This window comes from Chlorocebus sabaeus, chromosome 14 (genome assembly GCF_047675955.1).
Source record: "Chlorocebus sabaeus isolate Y175 chromosome 14, mChlSab1.0.hap1, whole genome shotgun sequence".
In the NCBI taxonomy this organism is placed as follows: Eukaryota; Metazoa; Chordata; class Mammalia; order Primates; family Cercopithecidae; genus Chlorocebus; species Chlorocebus sabaeus.
Window position 1 is genome coordinate 73,594,773 of NC_132917.1, and position 17,966 is coordinate 73,612,738.

The following is a 17,966-nucleotide window of genomic DNA, read 5'->3' on the forward strand; positions in this document are numbered from 1 at the left end:
TGAGGTCAGGAGTTTCAGACCAGCCTGGCCAACATGGTGAAACCCTGTCCTTACTCAAACTACAAAAAGTAGCCAGGCATGATGGCGGGCGCCTGTACTCCCAGCTACTCAGGAGGCTGAGGCAGAAGAATGGCGTGAAGCCAGGAGGTGGAGCTTGCAGTGAACTGAGATCATGCCACTGCACTCCAGCCTGGGCAACAGAGCGAGACTCCCTCTCAAAAAACAAACAAACAAACAAAAAAGCAGCAGTAAGTTCATTAATCAGATTCACTGAAATGGTTTTAGAATAACTGTAATTGCTCAATTTAGACGTCCCTTTCCTTTCTCCCCAAGGATATTGTGTATGTACTATAGAATTATAAATGCATAGCATTATGTAATATGAAATATAACATATAAAATATAAATGTGAGTTAATTACATGAGTGAACATTTCAGAGAAACATTCAGACGATCTCCCTAACATGAGAGCCTGGGGGAAAGTGGGACTATCACGTCTGTCTTGCAGATTTCACCTCCCCAGAGCTCAGCCACTTAGTGCTCTTGCAGCTTTCCTACCACCTCTGCCAGCCAATCCTGTCTTGTTGGGAATCTGACCTCCCTATTGGCTATGGCAGACCTTTAAACTGCCTGCTTTGTGACATCATTCTCCCTCCAAACCTACCACCACCTGGTAGAATCTTGGGGTTTGCTGGGAGTGGCCTGTACATTTGTATCATCGCAAGTGGCCAGTGACCAGTGACCGGTGACCAGTGGCCTTCATACTGGACACATGCACTCGTTGGCTCGAGCCACCCAGACATCCGCTAGTGTCGTCACTTCATCCTTTGTATCTCCAGTTGATGTTTCTTCTTCTCTGACCATGTCAGGTAAAGAAAGAAACTTTTTAAAAAGGTTTTCCTGAGATTTCTTTCCCCCTAAATTTAGATTCCTTTACCCCTTTAGTCCCAAACAGCTTGGAATAACAGGGAAACTCTTGAAGTAGAAATCTAGAGACTTCATTTCAGTTTTGCCTTTGATATTTACTAGCTGTGTGACCTTAGATAACTTATTCTCATGGAGTCTGTTTCCTCATCTGTTACATTAGGATAATAAATTGGTTATTCCTTCTGGTCCTTTTCTTTTCTAATACTGAGTCTTAAAGGGTATACATATACAAAATGAAATCAGAGACTTTCTGAGAGTGTTCGTTTCCACAGAAACAGAGAAAAACCCAAAGTGGCATAGAAAAGTAGCAATATGTTCTGAGATGTTTCATTTGTAATAGTCTCACTCCACTAATATTTCAACTTTCCAATTTTAAATTTAATGACGTTTAGTGATGTTTTAAATAATATTCAGCCAGGCACGGTGGCTCACACCTGTAATCCCAGCACTTTGGGAGGCCATCTCCCTCACTAATATTTCAACTTTACTCTTTTAAATTTAGTGATGTTTACTGATGTGTAGTGATGCTTTTAATTTTCAGTTGGGCGTGGTAGCTCATGCCTGCAATCTCAATGCTTTGGGAGGCTGAGGTGGGTGGATCGCTTGGGCCTGGGAGTTCACAACCAGTCTAGGCAACATGGCAAGACCCCCATGTCTACAAAAACTTTTCAAAAATCAGCCAGGGTTGGGGGCATGCCAGCTACTCACGAGGCTGAGGTGGGAGGATCAGAGGACTGCTGGAGCCCAGGAGGTTGAGGCTGCAGTGAGCCATGTTCACACCACTGGACTTCAGTCTGGGTGACAAAGTGAAACCCCATCACAAGCAAACAAACAAACAAAAGTAATATCCACGTTTTTGAGATTCCTATCTAAACTAGGTGGAAATACAAAATGGAGAGTACTGGGTTACGAAGAGGCAGGTATTCTAGGGTAAGGAATTTGGGATTTTAATTAAAGCAGAATGTCGGGGTCCCCTACTCCTTCCCCTTGGGATATGCCCTGGAAAATGACAAAATGATTTTAAAGAAAAAAAAATGTTTTAAATTTGAAAAAATGTAGAGGGACAAAAGAGTGAAATCTATTCAGGGTAGGGCAAAATGAAGTTGGATTGAGCAAATACTTAGATCAATGGAGTAGGAAGGAACGCGCTAGAATACGGTGTCCCTAGGAAAGGCCGCCTATCAGAAGTCATATTCAGTCACTTTTTTCTGTTGACTTTTGACTTTTTGAGCACAGTTGACACTTGACAGTTTTTTTGTTTGTTTGTTTTTGTTTCTGTTTTTTGTTTTTTTTTTTTTGAGACGGAGTCTCGCTCTGTCACCCAGGGCGGAGTGCAGTGGCCGGATATCAGCTCACTGCAAGCTCCACCTCCCGGGTTCACGCCATTCTCCTGCCTCAGCCTCCCAAGTAGCTGGGACTACAGGCGCCCGCCACCTCGCCCGGCTAGTTTTTTGTATTTTTTTAGGAGAGACGGGGTTTCACCGTGTTAGCTAGGATGGTCTCCATCTCCTGACCTCGTGAGCCGCCCGTCTCGGCCTCCCAAAGTGCTGGGAATACAGGCTTGAGCCACCGCGCCCAGCCAACAGTTTTTAATATAAACATTTTAGAAATATGTTTTAGAGGCCGGGAACGGTGGCTTACACCTATAATCCCAGCACTTTGGGAGGCCGAGGTAGGCTGATCACCTGAGGTCAGGAGCATGAGACAAGCCTGACCAACATGGAGAAATCCCGTCTCTACTAAAAACACAAAATTAGCTGGACGTGGTGTCACATGCCTGAAATCCCAGCTACTTGAGGGGCTGAGGCAGGAGAATCGCTTGAACCTGAGAGGTGAAGGTTGCGGTGAGCCAAGATCACGCCATCGCACTCCAGCCTGGGAAATAAGAGCGAAACTCAGTTTCAAAAAAAAAAAAAAAAAAGAATGAAAGAAATATGCTTTAGAAATGATGCTTCCAGGCGGGGCGCGGTGGCTTACACCTGTAATTGCAGCACTTTGGGAGGCTAGGCAGGCGGATCGCCTGAGGTCGGGAGTTGGAGACCAGCCTAGACAACATGGTGAAAGCCTATCTCTGCTAAAAATATACAAATCAGCTGGGTGTGGTGGTGTGCACCTGTAATCCTACCTACCTGGGAGGCTGAGGCATGAGAATAGCTTGAACCATGGAGGCAGAAGATGCAGTGAGCTGAGATCGTGCCACTGCCCTCCAGCCTAGGCGACAGAGGGAGACTCCATCCAAAAACAAACAAATAAACAAACTAAGGATCAATTCAAGTATCTCTAAAAGCTTACCACCAAGGAAAATGATTATATCCATAGATTTCCTCCCCAAACCAGCTTAGTCCACTGGTAAATCATTAGCAACTCGGACCTAACTCATTTTTTCACAGTTACAAGAGAAGTTAGTGAGAAAAGCACGAACTAGGAAAACAAAAACTAAGGCAATCCAGGTTAACTTGGGGTGACTGCAGACATCCGTTCCTTATGCCTGGACACACAGCACAACTCACAACAGTGCCTTTTTCACCGATCCCCTCTTTAATTTCCTCCACAAAACCCATCAGGTCACCATAGCGCATGATGTTTCAAAATAAATAACCACTAGGAGAAAACCATGCAGTATGTCTTACTGTGTTGTATTCCTTAAAAATATGACAAGAAAAATACATGTAGAAAAACCAATGCCTTTAAAAGTAATCTACAGACCGGGCACAGTGGCTCACACCTGTAAACCCAGCACTTTCAGAGGCTGAGGAGGGAAGATCACTTGAGGTCAGGAGTTTGAGACCAGCCTGGCCAACATGCTGAAAGCCTATCTCTACTAAAAATATAAAAATCAGCTGGGTGTGGTGGGTGTTCACCTGTAATGCTACCTACCTGGGAGGCTGAGGCATGAGAATGGCTTGAACCATGGAGGCAGAAGATGCATGAGCTGAGATCGTGCCACTGCCCTCCAGCCTAGGCGACAGAGGGAGACTCCATCTAAAAACAAACAAACAAACAAACAAACGATCAATTCAGGTATCTCTAAAAGCTTACCACCAAGGAAAATGATTACATCCATAGATTTCCTCTCCAAACCAGCTTAGTCCACACGTAAATCATTAGCAACTCGGCCCTAACTCATTTTATCACAGTTACAAGAGAAGTTAGTGAGAAAAGCACGAACTAGGAAAACAAAACCCAAGGCAATCCAGGTCAACTTGGGCTGACTGCAGACATCAGTTCCTTATGCCTGGACACACAGCACAACTCACAACAGTGCCTTTTTCACAGACCCAATCTTTAATTTCCACCACAAAACTCATCAGGTCACCATGGTGCGTGATGTTTCAAACTAAACAACCATCATGAGAAAACCATGCAGTATGTCTTACAATGTTGTATTCCCTAAAAATATGTAGAAAAACCAGAGCATTTCAAAGAACGTACAGGCCGGGCACAGTGGCTCACGCCTGTAATCCCAACACTTTGCAAGGCTGAGGTGGGAAGATCACCTGAGGTCAGGAGTTTCAGACCAGCCTGGCCAACATGGTGAAACCCTGTCCTTACTCAAACTACAAAAAGTAGCCAGGCATGATGGCGGGCGCCTGTACTCCCAGCTACTCAGGAGGCTGAGGCAGAAGAATGGCGTGAAGCCAGGAGGTGGAGCTTGCAGTGAACTGAGATCATGCCACTGCACTCCAGCCTGGGCAACAGAGCGAGACTCCCTCTCAAAAAACAAACAAACAAACAAAAAAGCAGCAGTAAGTTCATTAATCAGATTCACTGAAATGGTTTTAGAATAACTGTAATTGCTCAATTTAGACGTCCCTTTCCTTTCTCCCCAAGGATATTGTGTATGTACTATAGAATTATAAATGCATAGCATTATGTAATATGAAATATAACATATAAAATATAAATGTGAGTTAATTACATGAGTGAACATTTCAGAGAAACATTCAGACGATCTCCCTAACATGAGAGCCTGGGGGAAAGTGGGACTATCACGTCTGTCTTGCAGATTTCACCTCCCCAGAGCTCAGCCACTTAGTGCTCTTGCAGCTTTCCTACCACCTCTGCCAGCCAATCCTGTCTTGTTGGGAATCTGACCTCCCTATTGGCTATGGCAGACCTTTAAACTGCCTGCTTTGTGACATCATTCTCCCTCCAAACCTACCACCGCCTGGTAGAATCTTGGGGTTTGCTGGGGGTGGCCTGTACATTTGTATCATCGCAAGTGGCCAGTGACCAGTGACCGGTGACCAGTGGCCTTCATACTGGACACATGCACTCGTTGGCTCGAGCCACCCAGACATCCGCTAGTGTCGTCACTTCATCCTTTGTATCTCCAGTTGATGTTTCTTCTTCTCTGACCATGTCAGGTAAAGAAAGAAACTTTTTAAAAAGGTTTTCCTGAGATTTCTTTCCCCCTAAATTTAGATTCCTTTACCCCTTTAGTCCCAAACAGCTTGGAATAACAGGGAAACTCTTGAAGTAGAAATCTAGAGACTTCATTTCAGTTTTGCCTTTGATATTTACTAGCTGTGTGACCTTAGATAACTTATTCTCATGGAGTCTGTTTCCTCATCTGTTACATTAGGATAATAAATTGGTTATTCCTTCTGGTCCTTTTCTTTTCTAATACTGAGTCTTAAAGGGTATACATATACAAAATGAAATCAGAGACTTTCTGAGAGTGTTCGTTTCCACAGAAACAGAGAAAAACCCAAAGTGGCATAGAAAAGGAGCAATATGTTCTGAGATGTTTCATTTGTAATAGTCTCACTCCACTAATATTTCAACTTTCCAATTTTAAATTTAATGACGTTTAGTGATGTTTTAAATAATATTCAGCCAGGCACGGTGGCTCACACCTGTAATCCCAGCACTTTGGGAGGCCATCTCCCTCACTAATATTTCAACTTTACTCTTTTAAATTTAGTGATGTTTACTGATGTGTAGTGATGCTTTTAATTTTCAGTTGGGCGTGGTAGCTCACGCCTGCAATCTCAATGCTTTGGGAGGCTGAGGTGGGTGGATCGCTTGGGCCTGGGAGTTCACAACCAGTCTAGGCAACATGGCAAGACCCCCATGTCTACAAAAACTTTTCAAAAATCAGCCAGGGTTGGGGGCATGCCAGCTACTCACGAGGCTGAGGTGGGAGGATCAGAGGACTGCTGGAGCCCAGGAGGTTGAGGCTGCAGTGAGCCATGTTCACACCACTGGACTTCAGTCTGGGTGACAAAGTGAAACCCCATCACAAGCAAACAAACAAACAAAAGTAATATCCACGTTTTTGAGATTCCTATCTAAACTAGGTGGAAATACAAAATGGAGAGTACTGGGTTACAAAGAGGCAGGTATTCTAGGGTAAGGAATTTGGGATTTTAATTAAAGCAGAATGTCGGGGTCCCCTACTCCTTCCCCTTGGGATATGCCCTGGAAAATGACAAAATGATTTTAAAGAAAAAAAAATGTTTTAAATTTGAAAAAATGTAGAGGGACAAAAGAGTGAAATCTATTCAGGGTAGGGCAAAATGAAGTTGGATTGAGCAAATGCTTAGATCAATGGAGTAGGAAGGAACGCGCTAGAATACGGTGTCCCTAGGAAAGGCCGCCTATCAGAAGTCATATTCAGTCACTTTTTTCTGTTGACTTTTGACTTTTTGAGCACAGTTGACACTTGACAGTTTTTTTGTTTGTTTGTTTTTGTTTCTGTTTTTTGTTTTTTTTTGTTTTTTTTTTTTTTGAGACGGAGTCGCGCTCTGTCACCCAGGGTGGAGTGCAGTGGCCGGATATCACCTCACTGCAAGCTCCACCTCCCGGGTTCACGCCATTCTCCTGCCTCAGCCTTCCAAGTAGCTGGGACTACAGGCGCCCGCCACCTCGCCCGGCTAGTTTTTTGTATTTTTTTAGGAGAGACGGGGTTTCACCGTGTTAGCTAGGATGGTCTCCATCTCCTGACCTCGTGATCCGCCCGTCTCGGCCTCCCAAAGTGCTGGGAATACAGGCTTCAGCCACCGCACCCAACCAACAGTTTTTAATATAAACATTTTAGAAATATGTTTTAGAGGCCGGGAACGGTGGCTTACATCTATAATCCCAGCACTTTGGGAGGCCGAGGTAGGCTGATCACCTGAGGTCAGGAGCATGAGACAAGCCTGACCAACATGGAGAAATCCCATCTCTACTAAAAACACAAAATTAGCTGGACGTGGTGTCACATGCCTGAAATCCCAGCTACTTGAGGGGCTGAGGCAGGAGAATCGCTTGAACCTGAGAGGTGAAGGTTGCGGTGAGCCAAGATCACGCCATCGCACTCCAGCCTGGGAAATAAGAGCGAAACTCAGTTTCAAAAAAAAAAAAGAATGAAAGAAATATGCTTTAGAAATGATGCTTCCAGGCGGGGCGCGGTGGCTTACACCTGTAATTGCAGCACTTTGGGAGGCTAGGCAGGCGGATCGCCTGAGGTCGGGAGTTGGAGACCAGCCTAGACAACATGGTGAAAGCCTATCTCTGCTGAAAATATACAAATCAGCTGGGTGTGGTGGTGTGCACCTGTAATCCTACCTACCTGGGAGGCTGAGGCATGAGAATAGCTTGAACCATGGAGGCAGAAGATGCAGTGAGCTGAGATCGTGCCACTGCCCTCCAGCCTAGGCGACAGAGGGAGACTCCATCTAAAAACAAACAAATAAACAAACTAAGGATCAATTCAAGTATCTCTAAAAGCTTACCACCAAGGAAAATGATTATATCCATAGATTTCCTCCCCAAACCAGCTTAGTCCACTGGTAAATCATTAGCAACTCGGACCTAACTCATTTTTTCACAGTTACAAGAGAAGTTAGTGAGAAAAGCACGAACTAGGAAAACAAAAACTAAGGCAATCCAGGTTAACTTGGGCTGACTGCAGACGTCAGTTCCTTACGCCTGGACACACAGCACAACTCACAACAGTGCCTTTTTCACAGATCCCCTCTTTAATTTCCTCCACAAAACCCATCAGGTCACCATAGCGCATGATGTTTCAAAATAAATAACCACTAGGAGAAAACCATGCAGTATGTCTTACTATGTTGTATTCCTTAAAAATATGACAAGAAAAATACATGTAGAAAAACCAATGCCTTTAAAAGTAATCTACAGACCGGGCACAGTGGCTCACACCTGTAAACCCAGCACTTTCAGAGGCTGAGGAGGGAAGATCACTTGAGGTCAGGAGTTTGAGACCAGCCTGGCCAACATGCTGAAAGCCTATCTCTACTAAAAATATAAAAATCAGCTGGGTGTGGTGGGTGTTCACCTGTAATGCTACCTACCTGGGAGGCTGAGGCATGAGAATGGCTTGAACCATGGAGGCAGAAGATGCATGAGCTGAGATCGTGCCACTGCCCTCCAGCCTAGGCGACAGAGGGAGACTCCATCTAAAAACAAACAAACAAACAAACAAACGATCAATTCAGGTATCTCTAAAAGCTTACCACCAAGGAAAATGATTACATCCATAGATTTCCTCTCCAAACCAGCTTAGTCCACACGTAAATCATTAGCAACTCGGCCCTAACTCATTTTATCACAGTTACAAGAGAAGTTAGTGAGAAAAGCACGAACTAGGAAAACAAAACCCAAGGCAATCCAGGTCAACTTGGGCTGACTGCAGACATCAGTTCCTTATGCCTGGACACACAGCACAACTCACAACAGTGCCTTTTTCACAGACCCAATCTTTAATTTCCACCACAAAACTCATCAGGTCACCATGGTGCGTGATGTTTCAAACTAAACAACCATCATGAGAAAACCATGCAGTATGTCTTACAATGTTGTATTCCCTAAAAATATGTAGAAAAACCAGAGCATTTCAAAGAACGTACAGGCCGGGCACAGTGGCTCACGCCTGTAATCCCAACACTTTGCAAGGCTGAGGTGGGAAGATCACCTGAGGTCAGGAGTTTCAGACCAGCCTGGCCAACATGGTGAAACCCTGTCCTTACTCAAACTACAAAAAGTAGCCAGGCATGATGGCGGGCGCCTGTACTCCCAGCTACTCAGGAGGCTGAGGCAGAAGAATGGCGTGAAGCCAGGAGGTGGAGCTTGCAGTGAACTGAGATCATGCCACTGCACTCCAGCCTGGGCAACAGAGCGAGACTCCCTCTCAAAAAACAAACAAACAAACAAAAAAGCAGCAGTAAGTTCATTAATCAGATTCACTGAAATGGTTTTAGAATAACTGTAATTGCTCAATTTAGACGTCCCTTTCCTTTCTCCCCAAGGATATTGTGTATGTACTATAGAATTATAAATGCATAGCATTATGTAATATGAAATATAACATATAAAATATAAATGTGAGTTAATTACATGAGTGAACATTTCAGAGAAACATTCAGACGATCTCCCTAACATGAGAGCCTGGGGGAAAGTGGGACTATCACGTCTGTCTTGCAGATTTCACCTCCCCAGAGCTCAGCCACTTAGTGCTCTTGCAGCTTTCCTACCACCTCTGCCAGCCAATCCTGTCTTGTTGGGAATCTGACCTCCCTATTGGCTATGGCAGACCTTTAAACTGCCTGCTTTGTGACATCATTCTCCCTCCAAACCTACCACCGCCTGGTAGAATCTTGGGGTTTGCTGGGGGTGGCCTGTACATTTGTATCATCGCAAGTGGCCAGTGACCAGTGACCGGTGACCAGTGGCCTTCATACTGGACACATGCACTCGTTGGCTCGAGCCACCCAGACATCCGCTAGTGTCGTCACTTCATCCTTTGTATCTCCAGTTGATGTTTCTTCTTCTCTGACCATGTCAGGTAAAGAAAGAAACTTTTTAAAAAGGTTTTCCTGAGATTTCTTTCCCCCTAAATTTAGATTCCTTTACCCCTTTAGTCCCAAACAGCTTGGAATAACAGGGAAACTCTTGAAGTAGAAATCTAGAGACTTCATTTCAGTTTTGCCTTTGATATTTACTAGCTGTGTGACCTTAGATAACTTATTCTCATGGAGTCTGTTTCCTCATCTGTTACATTAGGATAATAAATTGGTTATTCCTTCTGGTCCTTTTCTTTTCTAATACTGAGTCTTAAAGGGTATACATATACAAAATGAAATCAGAGACTTTCTGAGAGTGTTCGTTTCCACAGAAACAGAGAAAAACCCAAAGTGGCATAGAAAAGGAGCAATATGTTCTGAGATGTTTCATTTGTAATAGTCTCACTCCACTAATATTTCAACTTTCCAATTTTAAATTTAATGACGTTTAGTGATGTTTTAAATAATATTCAGCCAGGCACGGTGGCTCACACCTGTAATCCCAGCACTTTGGGAGGCCATCTCCCTCACTAATATTTCAACTTTACTCTTTTAAATTTAGTGATGTTTACTGATGTGTAGTGATGCTTTTAATTTTCAGTTGGGCGTGGTAGCTCACGCCTGCAATCTCAATGCTTTGGGAGGCTGAGGTGGGTGGATCGCTTGGGCCTGGGAGTTCACAACCAGTCTAGGCAACATGGCAAGACCCCCATGTCTACAAAAACTTTTCAAAAATCAGCCAGGGTTGGGGGCATGCCAGCTACTCACGAGGCTGAGGTGGGAGGATCAGAGGACTGCTGGAGCCCAGGAGGTTGAGGCTGCAGTGAGCCATGTTCACACCACTGGACTTCAGTCTGGGTGACAAAGTGAAACCCCATCACAAGCAAACAAACAAACAAAAGTAATATCCACGTTTTTGAGATTCCTATCTAAACTAGGTGGAAATACAAAATGGAGAGTACTGGGTTACAAAGAGGCAGGTATTCTAGGGTAAGGAATTTGGGATTTTAATTAAAGCAGAATGTCGGGGTCCCCTACTCCTTCCCCTTGGGATATGCCCTGGAAAATGACAAAATGATTTTAAAGAAAAAAAAATGTTTTAAATTTGAAAAAATGTAGAGGGACAAAAGAGTGAAATCTATTCAGGGTAGGGCAAAATGAAGTTGGATTGAGCAAATGCTTAGATCAATGGAGTAGGAAGGAACGCGCTAGAATACGGTGTCCCTAGGAAAGGCCGCCTATCAGAAGTCATATTCAGTCACTTTTTTCTGTTGACTTTTGACTTTTTGAGCACAGTTGACACTTGACAGTTTTTTTGTTTGTTTGTTTTTGTTTCTGTTTTTTGTTTTTTTTTGTTTTTTTTTTTTTTTGAGACGGAGTCGCGCTCTGTCACCCAGGGTGGAGTGCAGTGGCCGGATATCACCTCACTGCAAGCTCCACCTCCCGGGTTCACGCCATTCTCCTGCCTCAGCCTTCCAAGTAGCTGGGACTACAGGCGCCCGCCACCTCGCCCGGCTAGTTTTTTGTATTTTTTTAGGAGAGACGGGGTTTCACCGTGTTAGCTAGGATGGTCTCCATCTCCTGACCTCGTGATCCGCCCGTCTCGGCCTCCCAAAGTGCTGGGAATACAGGCTTCAGCCACCGCACCCAACCAACAGTTTTTAATATAAACATTTTAGAAATATGTTTTAGAGGCCGGGAACGGTGGCTTACATCTATAATCCCAGCACTTTGGGAGGCCGAGGTAGGCTGATCACCTGAGGTCAGGAGCATGAGACAAGCCTGACCAACATGGAGAAATCCCATCTCTACTAAAAACACAAAATTAGCTGGACGTGGTGTCACATGCCTGAAATCCCAGCTACTTGAGGGGCTGAGGCAGGAGAATCGCTTGAACCTGAGAGGTGAAGGTTGCGGTGAGCCAAGATCACGCCATCGCACTCCAGCCTGGGAAATAAGAGCGAAACTCAGTTTCAAAAAAAAAAAAGAATGAAAGAAATATGCTTTAGAAATGATGCTTCCAGGCGGGGCGCGGTGGCTTACACCTGTAATTGCAGCACTTTGGGAGGCTAGGCAGGCGGATCGCCTGAGGTCGGGAGTTGGAGACCAGCCTAGACAACATGGTGAAAGCCTATCTCTGCTGAAAATATACAAATCAGCTGGGTGTGGTGGTGTGCACCTGTAATCCTACCTACCTGGGAGGCTGAGGCATGAGAATAGCTTGAACCATGGAGGCAGAAGATGCAGTGAGCTGAGATCGTGCCACTGCCCTCCAGCCTAGGCGACAGAGGGAGACTCCATCTAAAAACAAACAAATAAACAAACTAAGGATCAATTCAAGTATCTCTAAAAGCTTACCACCAAGGAAAATGATTATATCCATAGATTTCCTCCCCAAACCAGCTTAGTCCACTGGTAAATCATTAGCAACTCGGACCTAACTCATTTTTTCACAGTTACAAGAGAAGTTAGTGAGAAAAGCACGAACTAGGAAAACAAAAACTAAGGCAATCCAGGTTAACTTGGGCTGACTGCAGACGTCAGTTCCTTACGCCTGGACACACAGCACAACTCACAACAGTGCCTTTTTCACAGATCCCCTCTTTAATTTCCTCCACAAAACCCATCAGGTCACCATAGCGCATGATGTTTCAAAATAAATAACCACTAGGAGAAAACCATGCAGTATGTCTTACTATGTTGTATTCCTTAAAAATATGACAAGAAAAATACATGTAGAAAAACCAATGCCTTTAAAAGTAATCTACAGACCGGGCACAGTGGCTCACACCTGTAAACCCAGCACTTTCAGAGGCTGAGGAGGGAAGATCACTTGAGGTCAGGAGTTTGAGACCAGCCTGGCCAACATGCTGAAAGCCTATCTCTACTAAAAATATAAAAATCAGCTGGGTGTGGTGGGTGTTCACCTGTAATGCTACCTACCTGGGAGGCTGAGGCATGAGAATGGCTTGAACCATGGAGGCAGAAGATGCATGAGCTGAGATCGTGCCACTGCCCTCCAGCCTAGGCGACAGAGGGAGACTCCATCTAAAAACAAACAAACAAACAAACAAACGATCAATTCAGGTATCTCTAAAAGCTTACCACCAAGGAAAATGATTACATCCATAGATTTCCTCTCCAAACCAGCTTAGTCCACACGTAAATCATTAGCAACTCGGCCCTAACTCATTTTATCACAGTTACAAGAGAAGTTAGTGAGAAAAGCACGAACTAGGAAAACAAAACCCAAGGCAATCCAGGTCAACTTGGGCTGACTGCAGACATCAGTTCCTTATGCCTGGACACACAGCACAACTCACAACAGTGCCTTTTTCACAGACCCAATCTTTAATTTCCACCACAAAACTCATCAGGTCACCATGGTGCGTGATGTTTCAAACTAAACAACCATCATGAGAAAACCATGCAGTATGTCTTACAATGTTGTATTCCCTAAAAATATGTAGAAAAACCAGAGCATTTCAAAGAACGTACAGGCCGGGCACAGTGGCTCACGCCTGTAATCCCAACACTTTGCAAGGCTGAGGTGGGAAGATCACCTGAGGTCAGGAGTTTCAGACCAGCCTGGCCAACATGGTGAAACCCTGTCCTTACTCAAACTACAAAAAGTAGCCAGGCATGATGGCGGGCGCCTGTACTCCCAGCTACTCAGGAGGCTGAGGCAGAAGAATGGCGTGAAGCCAGGAGGTGGAGCTTGCAGTGAACTGAGATCATGCCACTGCACTCCAGCCTGGGCAACAGAGCGAGACTCCCTCTCAAAAAACAAACAAACAAACAAAAAAGCAGCAGTAAGTTCATTAATCAGATTCACTGAAATGGTTTTAGAATAACTGTAATTGCTCAATTTAGACGTCCCTTTCCTTTCTCCCCAAGGATATTGTGTATGTACTATAGAATTATAAATGCATAGCATTATGTAATATGAAATATAACATATAAAATATAAATGTGAGTTAATTACATGAGTGAACATTTCAGAGAAACATTCAGACGATCTCCCTAACATGAGAGCCTGGGGGAAAGTGGGACTATCACGTCTGTCTTGCAGATTTCACCTCCCCAGAGCTCAGCCACTTAGTGCTCTTGCAGCTTTCCTACCACCTCTGCCAGCCAATCCTGTCTTGTTGGGAATCTGACCTCCCTATTGGCTATGGCAGACCTTTAAACTGCCTGCTTTGTGACATCATTCTCCCTCCAAACCTACCACCACCTGGTAGAATCTTGGGGTTTGCTGGGGGTGGCCTGTACATTTGTATCATCGCAAGTGGCCAGTGACCAGTGACCGGTGACCAGTGGCCTTCATACTGGACACATGCACTCGTTGGCTCGAGCCACCCAGACATCCGCTAGTATCGTCACTTCATCCTTTGTATCTCCAGTTGATGTTTCTTCTTCTCTGACCATGTCAGGTAAAGAAAGAAACTTTTTAAAAAGGTTTTCCTGAGATTTCTTTCCCCCTAAATTTAGATTCCTTTACCCCTTTAGTCCCAAACAGCTTGGAATAACAGGGAAACTCTTGAAGTAGAAATCTAGAGACTTCATTTCAGTTTTGCCTTTGATATTTACTAGCTGTGTGACCTTAGATAACTTATTCTCATGGAGTCTGTTTCCTCATCTGTTACATTAGGATAATAAATTGGTTATTCCTTCTGGTCCTTTTCTTTTCTAATACTGAGTCTTAAAGGGTATACATATACAAAATGAAATCAGAGACTTTCTGAGAGTGTTCGTTTCCACAGAAACAGAGAAAAACCCAAAGTGGCATAGAAAAGGAGCAATATGTTCTGAGATGTTTCATTTGTAATAGTCTCACTCCACTAATATTTCAACTTTCCAATTTTAAATTTAATGACGTTTAGTGATGTTTTAAATAATATTCAGCCAGGCACGGTGGCTCACACCTGTAATCCCAGCACTTTGGGAGGCCATCTCCCTCACTAATATTTCAACTTTACTCTTTTAAATTTAGTGATGTTTACTGATGTGTAGTGATGCTTTTAATTTTCAGTTGGGCGTGGTAGCTCACGCCTGCAATCTCATTGCTTTGGGAGGCTGAGGTGGGTGGATCGCTTGGGCCTGGGAGTTCACAACCAGTCTAGGCAACATGGCAAGACCCCCATGTCTACAAAAACTTTTCAAAAATCAGCCAGGGTTGGGGGCATGCCAGCTACTCACGAGGCTGAGGTGGGAGGATCAGAGGACTGCTGGAGCCCAGGAGGTTGAGGCTGCAGTGAGCCATGTTCACACCACTGGACTTCAGTCTGGGTGACAAAGTGAAACCCCATCACAAGCAAACAAACAAACAAAAGTAATATCCACGTTTTTGAGATTCCTATCTAAACTAGGTGGAAATACAAAATGGAGAGTACTGGGTTACAAAGAGGCAGGTATTCTAGGGTAAGGAATTTGGGATTTTAATTAAAGCAGAATGTCGGGGTCCCCTACTCCTTCCCCTTGGGATATGCCCTGGAAAATGACAAAATGATTTTAAAGAAAAAAAAATGTTTTAAATTTGAAAAAATGTAGAGGGACAAAAGAGTGAAATCTATTCAGGGTAGGGCAAAATGAAGTTGGATTGAGCAAATGCTTAGATCAATGGAGTAGGAAGGAACGCGCTAGAATACGGTGTCCCTAGGAAAGGCCGCCTATCAGAAGTCATATTCAGTCACTTTTTTCTGTTGACTTTTGACTTTTTGAGCACAGTTGACACTTGACAGTTTTTTTGTTTGTTTGTTTTTGTTTCTGTTTTTTGTTTTTTTTTGTTTTTTTTTTTTTTGAGACGGAGTCGCGCTCTGTCACCCAGGGTGGAGTGCAGTGGCCGGATATCACCTCACTGCAAGCTCCACCTCCCGGGTTCACGCCATTCTCCTGCCTCAGCCTTCCAAGTAGCTGGGACTACAGGCGCCCGCCACCTCGCCCGGCTAGTTTTTTGTATTTTTTTAGGAGAGACGGGGTTTCACCGTGTTAGCTAGGATGGTCTCCATCTCCTGACCTCGTGATCCGCCCGTCTCGGCCTCCCAAAGTGCTGGGAATACAGGCTTCAGCCACCGCACCCAACCAACAGTTTTTAATATAAACATTTTAGAAATATGTTTTAGAGGCCGGGAACGGTGGCTTACATCTATAATCCCAGCACTTTGGGAGGCCGAGGTAGGCTGATCACCTGAGGTCAGGAGCATGAGACAAGCCTGACCAACATGGAGAAATCCCATCTCTACTAAAAACACAAAATTAGCTGGACGTGGTGTCACATGCCTGAAATCCCAGCTACTTGAGGGGCTGAGGCAGGAGAATCGCTTGAACCTGAGAGGTGAAGGTTGCGGTGAGCCAAGATCACGCCATCGCACTCCAGCCTGGGAAATAAGAGCGAAACTCAGTTTCAAAAAAAAAAAAGAATGAAAGAAATATGCTTTAGAAATGATGCTTCCAGGCGGGGCGCGGTGGCTTACACCTGTAATTGCAGCACTTTGGGAGGCTAGGCAGGCGGATCGCCTGAGGTCGGGAGTTGGAGACCAGCCTAGACAACATGGTGAAAGCCTATCTCTGCTAAAAATATACAAATCAGCTGGGTGTGGTGGTGTGCACCTGTAATCCTACCTACCTGGGAGGCTGAGGCATGAGAATAGCTTGAACCATGGAGGCAGAAGATGCACTGAGCTGAGATCGTGCCACTGCCCTCCAGCCTAGGCGACAGAGGGAGACTCCATCTAAAAACAAACAAATAAACAAACTAAGGATCAATTCAAGTATCTCTAAAAGCTTACCACCAAGGAAAATGATTATATCCATAGATTTCCTCCCCAAACCAGCTTAGTCCACTGGTAAATCATTAGCAACTCGGACCTAACTCATTTTTTCACAGTTACAAGAGAAGTTAGTGAGAAAAGCACGAACTAGGAAAACAAAAACTAAGGCAATCCAGGTTAACTTGGGGTGACTGCAGACATCCGTTCCTTATGCCTGGACACACAGCACAACTCACAACAGTGCCTTTTTCACAGATCCCCTCTTTAATTTCCTCCACAAAACCCATCAGGTCACCATAGCGCATGATGTTTCAAAATAAATAACCACTAGGAGAAAACCATGCAGTATGTCTTACTATGTTGTATTCCTTAAAAATATGACAAGAAAAATACATGTAGAAAAACCAATGCCTTTAAAAGTAATCTACAGACCGGGCACAGTGGCTCACACCTGTAAACCCAGCACTTTCAGAGGCTGAGGAGGGAAGATCACTTGAGGTCAGGAGTTTGAGACCAGCCTGGCCAACATGCTGAAAGCCTATCTCTACTAAAAATATAAAAATCAGCTGGGTGTGGTGGGTGTTCACCTGTAATGCTACCTACCTGGGAGGCTGAGGCATGAGAATGGCTTGAACCATGGAGGCAGAAGATGCATGAGCTGAGATCGTGCCACTGCCCTCCAGCCTAGGCGACAGAGGGAGACTCCATCTAAAAACAAACAAACAAACAAACAAACGATCAATTCAGGTATCTCTAAAAGCTTACCACCAAGGAAAATGATTACATCCATAGATTTCCTCTCCAAACCAGCTTAGTCCACACGTAAATCATTAGCAACTCGGCCCTAACTCATTTTATCACAGTTACAAGAGAAGTTAGTGAGAAAAGCACGAACTAGGAAAACAAAACCCAAGGCAATCCAGGTCAACTTGGGCTGACTGCAGACATCAGTTCCTTATGCCTGGACACACAGCACAACTCACAACAGTGCCTTTTTCACAGACCCAATCTTTAATTTCCACCACAAAACTCATCAGGTCACCATGGTGCGTGATGTTTCAAACTAAACAACCATCATGAGAAAACCATGCAGTATGTCTTACAATGTTGTATTCCCTAAAAATATGTAGAAAAACCAGAGCATTTCAAAGAACGTACAGGCCGGGCACAGTGGCTCACGCCTGTAATCCCAACACTTTGCAAGGCTGAGGTGGGAAGATCACCTGAGGTCAGGAGTTTCAGACCAGCCTGGCCAACATGGTGAAACCCTGTCCTTACTCAAACTACAAAAAGTAGCCAGGCATGATGGCGGGCGCCTGTACTCCCAGCTACTCAGGAGGCTGAGGCAGAAGAATGGCGTGAAGCCAGGAGGTGGAGCTTGCAGTGAACTGAGATCATGCCACTGCACTCCAGCCTGGGCAACAGAGCGAGACTCCCTCTCAAAAAACAAACAAACAAACAAAAAAGCAGCAGT

At 44.5% G+C, this 17,966-nt stretch overlaps 2 protein-coding genes across 21 annotated transcripts in view; both read right to left on the bottom strand.

Annotated features, from left to right (window-relative positions):
* Positions 1-3,468, bottom strand: part of DUSP11 (dual specificity phosphatase 11) — a 38,830-nt gene extending 35,362 nt beyond the window's left edge. For 3 of the 4 annotated variants that reach the window (XR_012095367.1, XR_012095365.1, XR_012095366.1), the window contains exons 1-2: positions 3,057-3,468; positions 1,636-1,721 (exon numbers count right to left, since the gene is read on the bottom strand). The gene's annotated coding sequence lies outside the window, so the exon portion shown is untranslated. Of the gene's footprint in view, positions 1-1,635; positions 2,481-3,056 lie in introns of those variants that run through there. The other variant, XR_012095368.1, reaches the window with a different exon arrangement.
* A 109-nt stretch (positions 3,469-3,577) lies between these two features.
* The window catches only part of LOC119623024 (uncharacterized), a 30,721-nt gene continuing 16,332 nt past the window's right edge, over positions 3,578-17,966 (bottom strand). For 10 of the 17 annotated variants that reach the window (XR_012095372.1, XR_012095371.1, XR_012095377.1 and 7 more), the window contains 10 exons: positions 17,096-17,200; positions 16,348-16,453; positions 14,922-16,099; positions 12,666-14,142; positions 11,918-12,023; positions 9,520-11,669; positions 8,235-8,339; positions 7,487-7,592; positions 5,090-7,238; positions 3,578-3,909 (listed from right to left, as the gene is read on the bottom strand). Coding sequence is in view for 1 of the 17 variants with exons in the window: in XM_073023082.1 (XP_072879183.1) it covers positions 5,185-5,281; positions 6,061-6,146; positions 7,487-7,592; positions 8,235-8,339; positions 10,491-10,576; positions 11,918-12,023; positions 12,666-12,770; positions 16,348-16,453; positions 17,096-17,200 (902 nt within the window). In the remaining 16 variants the exon portion in view is untranslated. The remainder of the gene's footprint in view (positions 3,910-5,089; positions 7,239-7,486; positions 7,593-8,234; positions 8,340-9,519; positions 11,670-11,917; positions 12,024-12,665; positions 14,143-14,921; positions 16,100-16,347; positions 16,454-17,095; positions 17,201-17,966) is intronic. The other 7 variants (XR_012095376.1, XR_012095375.1, XR_012095382.1 and 4 more) reach the window with 7 other exon arrangements.